Source organism: Nanorana parkeri, unplaced genomic scaffold, assembly GCF_000935625.1.
Source record: "Nanorana parkeri isolate BGI_ZX_2015 unplaced genomic scaffold, ASM93562v1 scaffold141, whole genome shotgun sequence".
NCBI lineage: Eukaryota > Metazoa > Chordata > Amphibia > Anura > Dicroglossidae > Nanorana > Nanorana parkeri.
This window is the reverse complement of record NW_017306409.1, coordinates 1,629,168-1,637,356: the sequence shown is the minus strand read 5'-3', so window position 1 is coordinate 1,637,356 and position 8,189 is coordinate 1,629,168. Positions and strand designations below refer to the sequence as shown.

Genomic DNA, 8,189 nt, shown 5'->3' with positions numbered 1-8,189 from the left:
GACTTTTTTCAGTTTTGGATTGAGTAGGGAATACAAGATCCGACCCAGCCAAACATGCACAGCTCAGCGTGCCTTAACAAAGTAACTCCCATGTGATTATGTCATCCTTGGCCAACCAATCAAGGTGGCTGAAAACTCTTGACCTGGAAAAAGACCAGAAGAGGTGGCGACAGTGTGACGAGGGGAGTGTGGGCATCGCATCACTGAAGGGTGGGATGGTTTTTTTCCTTCAATAATCTTACCTATCGAAAGCTGGTTTAACAGTGAGGCTATAGTGACATTTTAAAGGCCAACTTCATGCAAGTGAAACCGATCAGCTGAATGATGCCCAGGAAACATAACATCTGTGCTAAAGTCAGAAAGCTTACTAAACTGACATTCCTTTTTTCTATTAAACATGTTTTCTTCCGATTTGTCCTTGCAGCCAATTTATACATAGCTTTTAAAGGACTTCTGTGTAGGACTGGAGCCTCTCGGCAGACATTCTGTACTGTCCAGCCACCATTCTTCCTGGAAAGTGTTGTGGAAGTGGACCGGTGGTATGAATATTTTTTCTTTTGGCCAAGTTTCTGCATAATTAGAATAAGACGTGCATTAAGATGGAGGCTACCGCTATGTTTGGGGCCGGTGCTGCCACTAGGCAAACTAGACAGCCGCCTAGGATGCACTGCTGGCTAGGGCACAGCTTTGACCACTCACCCCCCATGGCGCCCCACCCCCCGTCTATTTCAAGTTGCAAAAGACAATAGCAAGCTGGCTGCCCACTGAGCAGAGGAACGGAACTGAGAGGCAACTTTCTCTCTCAGGTCTGCTCCTCAGGTGGGGTTTCAATATCTGGCTAAGTTTTCACATGGGTGGAGTTTGGAACGTTGGACTTTGTTACAAATTCAACGTCTTAGGAACAGGGAGTTCCGAGACACTAATTTGCAGGACAGGCAACCTGGTGCTTAGGATCATGGCCAGGTTCAAATTTGGAGGCACCATGCAGGCAAGTACTCTGTTGTCTAAATTACACATTTCCATTATTGCTTGGAGCTTACCTTGAAGAAGTAGACCGGTAACTTGTTAAAAAATACATAATGCTTTGAGGTAAATTTTTAGTTAAAATGACTGTCTCTCTACTTAAAGATATACAAACACATATATACATAAAAACATTTCTAGTCCTGTGTATAAAACAGATAGACAAACACACATATACAGTATATACATACACACAAGTAGCGGTAGTCCTGCATATAAATATATATAATCTAAACTGTTTATTTTTTACTCCCACTTGGAGACTCACAAAATTATTTAATTAAAAACAGTGACTTTTGCAGGGATGGCGGATAATGACGCTATTGTTAAGTAATAAGACATGACAGGATGCCTTTTATTAAGCTGTTTACCCATGCCATGGGCAGGCTGGGAGGCACAGAGTCAAAGGCCAAGTGACTTCAACCATCCGAGACGTGCTGAAAAGTGCCAATAAAACACAGTCGAGTGTGTTTCTGGTAATGTAGCTTGGACCCGACGACAAAGGCGAGCCAGCAGGGAACGCGTGCTGCAAAGTGAAAACCTAATAGAAGCCTGTGTGCCGACATAGGAGGAGGTGAGAACCCACATTCCTTCACAGCGTTCCTGAAGCTGTGAGAAATATCTAAGGCACCTTAACAAAGTGGACCTGTCAGCTGCCCCATACAGTCCGAACACTAGTCTTCTTAGAAAGCTAGATATTAGTTTTCATATGGTATTATTATTCCCTCTAGTCTTGCAGGGCTGGGATCCTCTGCTCAATTCTCATCATAAGGCTTTATGCATAGGACCTGCACTTCCTATGTGTGCCAGTTTCCTACCACAACCCAAAGAGATACTGATATATGAGGAGACGTGCATTTATATAGCTGCGCTAGGGAGATTAGATTGTAAGCTCCTCTGGGGTTGTTCTCTGTAAAGCCCTGCATAGTGTGCTTATAAAATACATGATGCATAAAATAAAGTAAGTGCCACAAATGCGGACAGTTCAAACTGAGCATATGATAAAAAACAATTATTTGATGACCATCATACCCAGAAATACAGAAAGCTGGAAATACAGTGTATTCAGAAAGTATTCAGGCCCCCTTCACTTATTCAATTTTGTTATGTTGCAGCCCGCTACTACAGTTGTTTAAATTCTTTTTTTTCCCCTCACTAATCTACACTCCATATCCCATAATGACAAAGTGAAAACACAATTATAGAAATGTTTGTAAATTTAATAAAAGGGAAAAACTGAAATATCACATTGGCATCAGTATTCAGACCGCTTGCAACAACACTTGCAATTTAGCTCAGGTGCCTCCCATTTCTCTTGATCGTTGCTGAGATGTTTCTACACCTTGATTGGAGTCCACCTGTGGTAAGTTACATTGATTGGACATGATTTGGAAAGGCAAACACCTCTCTATAGAAGGTCTCACAGCTGACAATGCATACTGTATCAGAGCAAAAGCCATGAGGTCAGAGGAACTGCCTGCAGGGCTCAGAGACAGGATTATTGGAAGACACAGATCTGGGGAAGGCAGCAAAAAAATTTCTGCTGCACTGAAGAGCACAGTGGCCACCATAATTATCAAATGGAAGAAGTTTGGCACAGCCAGGAATCCAAGAGCTGGTCGCCTGGCCAAACTGAGCAATCGGAAGAGAAGGGCCTTTGTAAGATAGGTGACCAAGAACCTGATGGTCACTCTGACTGAGCTCCAGAAATCCTGTGTGGAGAAAGAATGGACAAAGTTCCAGAAGGACAGCCATCACTGCAGCCCTCAACTGATCTGGCAGATTGGCTAGACAGAAGCCTCTTCTCAATGCAAAACACATGAAAGCCTGCTTGGAGTTTGGAAAAAAGCACCTGAAGGACTCTCAGACTGTGAGGAACAAGATTCTCTGGTCTGATGAAACCAAGATTTAACTGTTTGGCCTCAATTCTAAACGTTATGTCTGGAGGAAACCAGGCACCGCTCATCACCTGCCCAATACCATCCCAAAAGTAAAGCATGGTGGTGGCAACATCATGCTGTGGGGGTGTTTTTCAGCAGCAGGGACTGCAAAACTGGTCAGGGTTGGAGGAAAGCTAAATGGAGAAAAGTACAGATATCCTCAATGAAACCTGTTCCACACTGCTCAGGATCTCAGACTGGGTCAAAGGTTCACCTTCCAATATGACAACGATCCTAAGCATACAGCCAAGACAACACAGGAGTGGCTTAGGGACAACTCTGTGAATGTCCTAGAGTGGCCCAGCCAGAACCCTGATTTGAACCCTGTTGAACATCTCTAGACCTGAAAATGGCTGTCCACCGACAGTCCCCATCCAACCTGACTTGAGAGGATTTGCAAAGAAGAATGGCAGAAAATCCCCCAATCCAGGTGTGCAAAGCTTGTCGCGCCATACCCAAAAAGGCTTGAGGCTGCCAAAGGTGCTTCAACAAAGTGCTCAGTAAAGAGTGTGAATACTTAAGTACATGTGATATTTCATTTTTATTCTTTTTAATAAATTTGACACATTTCTAACATTCTGTTTTCACTTTGTCCTTATGGGCTATTGAGTGTAGATTAATGAGAAAAAAACATTTAAACTGTAGTATCAGGCTGCAACATAACAAAAAGTGAAAGGGGGTCTGAATACTTTCTGATTGCACTGTATATGCAAATCTGGACTTTGACTTTTCTTGTCATAGTTAAACTTTAGGATCTGCAACCTCTGCTGTTGCATTTTTTCATCATTAGGTGAGGTCAGCAAACATCAGACATCAAAATCACAAGGGAAAAGTGTATTGCATTGAATCATTTTGATGATATATTATCACATGTGATAAGCCATAATGAATTGGGCTCACAAGGCAGAATATAGTGATTACCTATATAAGTAAATGGGCTGACATACCTGTGCATAAATCAGGTATATGCTTAAAACAGTGGCATTGCTACTTGCATCTGTAGAGACATGGCGATGGCACTATTTTATGGGAAACAGTTCAGTCTGGCAAGTGTCACACGGAAAGTAACTATGCGCTGCTGTAGTGCCAGACGATGGCATGTCACCAGTGAAATAGGAGCCCTTCGGGCAGTGCCGTTGAAAGAAAGTGACTGTAGGTGTGGGCGCAGCTGTATATTAGAGCACTCCATCTATTTCGAAGCTGTAAATATATTCTGCAAGACAAGCCTGATGAAAAGACTCCTGTATATCATGCCTGGCAAGGGCCACCATAATCCCATTTCTACACTCACATGCCATCAGAATCACTCAAGACTGCATGAATAGCTCTGAGTGAGGAACGTACTGGCCGCCCACCACTGGGGTGGTGACAGCTGAAAGTTGGGTGTAATGGAGTCACTGGTGGTCTCTGAGTAATCTTACTCAGAGACGACTGACGTTACAGCACCATACAAACTGACCTGAATGTAAACAAAGGTCACTAGAATGCTAACGACCTCATTCAATAAAGAGCTTATATATTGAAGGTTTACTAACAAGATCCTTTGTTGCTGCCCATAGCACACAGTCCACTTCCAACTGTCATTTCTACCATCCATGAAACATGGATTCTAAATGGTTGTTATGGGCAACAAGAAATATTCTCATTAACACACTCTTCATGCATAAGTTCCCGACAATTCTTTATTTTGTAAGTGCAGAACCAATCCGTATTCATTCAGGCCAGTGCAATGTCAATATTGTATGTTTACATCTAACAATCAGCACACAGTAACGGGGGAACTCTTTACTGAATAAACTTGTATTGGGCCCCTAAAGAGACCCTGTCAGCTGACCATTCATTTCAACATTTTAAGATTAAATGTGCATTTAACATATTGTATGGATGGCACTTACCTGTAAAATCTTCTCTTGTGTAGACATCCAGAAGTCCTGAGACTGCTGCTGGGTGTCGCCATCTTGGACGTGAAGTCAGCAGCCCCAGCAGACTCAGCGACATGCAATAATATTCCCCTTCTCTCCTCCCCTGTCTGCTACTTAAAAGGTTATGTGAAGAGATGAAGGGAGGGGCACAGGAGCTTGGCCAGCACAAACAGTAATTAGACGCTCTCAAATGAGGTCTCAAAAGGGTTATGATGTGCAAAGAAGGAGGGAGCTGTGCTGATGTGCAAAGAAGGAGGGAGCTGTGCTAACAAACTAGTCAAATTGTCTTGCAAATTCAAAGGCATATTGCACGTGAAAAAAATTATTTATGGAAAGGAAAAACCCTGCAAGGAAGCATTTAAAATACTTGATTTGTATGTGTATTTACCTGCATGTTTTAAGTTGGTGACAGGGTCTCTTTAAAGGGAGTTTATGCTGTAATGTTAATGTTCTTACATATATTTGTGAACACAATTATGGTGATCAATGCAGACACTGTACATTAAAACTTTGCCAATCGGAAACCTTTTATGTATATACTTGACAACAGTACTATTATTACTGCAGTAAGATATGCAATTAGGAAAAGTGACCTACCTGTATGTAGTCCAATACTTGCTGATGCCTCTGCTTTGCAGCTGCAACCTCGTCATCTGAAATTGCTTCTCGCAAGGCCTGCTGGGATATTAAGGAGTCCAGCTCTACTATAGCAGACAGCCGACAATATAAGCTGATAAACTTCTCTCTGTAGCAGCAAAAGTGAACTGCAATTTGGAGAAACAAAAGCTTATGAGTGTTTCTGGTTATTTATGTTGTGTCGGTGTAATATAGATACATACTGTAAATATGTAAGCACGCAGCGTATTTGTATTGTGTGCATGAAAAAAGATGAGCTCTCAATTCCATGAATTAAACTGATTGAATTAAATAACTATATAGTAGTTGCAGCACCACACAGTTCATCTTGTTTTTTGTTTTTTTTTTGCATATAAATTTTTATTGAAGTTAAAATACAAGAAAGTGACAAGGTAAATCAAGGCATATTCACAGTACTCCAATGTACATGTTCATCTTGTTTTTTAAATAGAAATTGCAACAGTGAGATCGGATTGCACTGCACTGGAGTGGAGGGCATTTCTGTACCTCGCGTTCTAGTGCGGGTGATCACACTGCGGGTGGGGGGCGTGTCTGCGGTGACATTCACATGAATGGCACAGTCACGCCCCCTCCTGCCCCAGAATGCGGCCCGGCCTCATCTATGCGAGCCAGTGCATTCCGGGCTCGGACAGCACGGAACACACTGGATATGGTGTGACTGGGCCCTCAAGCAGCTTACTATCCAGGGTCCCTATCTCACATGCATACGTGGGCCAATTTAGACAGGAGCCAATTAACCTTCCAACCGGAGTACCCGGAGGAAACCCACACAAGCACAAGGAGAACATGCAAACCTTGCAGATATTCTTGCAGATAGTGACCTGGCCAGGATTCGAACCAGGGACCCCCAGTGGTGCAAGGCAGAATAGCTAACCACTACTCAGATCTAGGATGAAACTTGGTTAGATCTTAAATCCTGTTTAATTGATAAAGTAAATCCGTGAAAAAAAACGGGTTCAATCCTCTAAGATGCAACCTAAAGTTATTTACAACCATTTTAACCACTTTCACAGTAACAAATTGCTGCCCATTGTATTTCAGTCCTTACATTACAAGGTAGGAAATATTAAAATCTGTCTTTTTTTTATTCCCTAAATTTACAGTACTATTGACTAAACATGAAGTGGTGGGGACGCTTTATAATATAAGTAAGACATTACAATCACAATACAATTCAAGACGGCTATGGAGGGCCCTGCCCATGAGGGCTTACAATCTAAAAGGGAGGGGCAAGTGATACATGAGAAGGTAGCTGTGTGGGGATGAATGGTTTGAGAACGTGATGGTTGAGCGGTTAGGTTGAGGTGGGATAGGCTTCCCTGAAGAGACGAGTCTTTAGGGATCACCTAAAGGCAGTCAGAGTAAGAGATAGATGGACAGGTTGGGAGTTACATAGATGGGAGAGACTCTAGAGAAGTTCTGGAGGCAAGCATGGGAGGAGTTGACGAGGGAGCTGGAAAGCAGAAGGTCTTTTGAAGAGCGGAGGGGGCGGTTAGGGTGATACTTTGAGATGTAGCCGGGGGCAGAGTTGTGGATGGCTTTGTAAGCATGGAAGCAATTGTTACAAGAATTGCTGTCCATGTCACTGCTAATGAGCTTTCTTCTGGATTCATTTTCCATTGGTCACAAAGTGCTCAATGCCTTCCAAAAAAGTTTTGGATAGAGTTGGGCTATGGCTTTTGGCTTGAAGATAAGCTGGCTATGGACATGAGAAGATTGCTGCCTGCTCCTGTTGACTACAGCTGGATCAAGAGAATATCTCACATCTCAGGCCACCTAAACTTGACAACATGCAGCAAGAAATCAAGTTAGAAAACCTTGTTGCATGAACACATTATCTTATATGCAGGGAAAGCATTTGATCAAGCAAGCTCTGGCAAAAAAATGTATAAGGTCAGAGGCGTGGCATCTAATGTCTATGGAGCACCTTTAATGTCAAATACATAACATTTTATGTAAGGTTTTATAAAGGTTATCGCACAACAAAATTCTGTTTTAAAACCCTCCCTGGTAACCGAGGCCTTAATAAAAGGAATGCAGCGAGCTTTTAACATGTTTGCACCCTTCTAAAATAGCAGACATTATTGTGACACTGATTAATGAATCTTTCATTCTATCTCACTACAGCATCAGCACACAATCTACATAAATACACCCACACTCCTGAGCAATAAAACAACCTGACAAAAAGGTCTTTGTTACATTACCTACACAAGAAGTCACGCTAATATGAAGATATTAATACAACATACCATGGGCTATGACATATTGAATTATTTTCATGAACATTTGCCGATTCTTGAACGGATGTTTAGGAAGAAAAAAAGGAAATGGATTGCTTCAGTTCTCTAATGCATACCCTCCTTGATCCGGTGGCCTCAGCCTCTGCATGTTTAAGTGTGGCCACATGTACAGACATGCGAGAGGGGCAGAAAGGTGTAATGGGCAAATTTAGACTTAAATGATTTTAGATAGAGATTTAAAATAAACTGGCTTGAAGTAAAAAAAATATATCAATGCCTGCAAAAAAAACAAACACCTTGATTCTGTGTACAATTTTTGTAATCATATACTCGCATGTGGGTTACATATTTTCTTATTACCCATGCAGGTTCTGCTTCCTAATTTGCAGTGCTACACAATGGTA

General features: G+C 42.1%; 1 protein-coding gene across 1 annotated transcript in view; it reads right to left on the bottom strand.

Moving 5' to 3' along the window:
* Positions 1-8,189, bottom strand: part of ANKFN1 (ankyrin repeat and fibronectin type III domain containing 1) — a 206,739-nt gene that overhangs the window by 1,160 nt on the left and 197,390 nt on the right. The window contains exon 16 of the mRNA XM_018554068.1: positions 5,483-5,649. Coding sequence (XP_018409570.1) covers positions 5,483-5,649 — 167 coding nt within the window. The remainder of the gene's footprint in view (positions 1-5,482; positions 5,650-8,189) is intronic.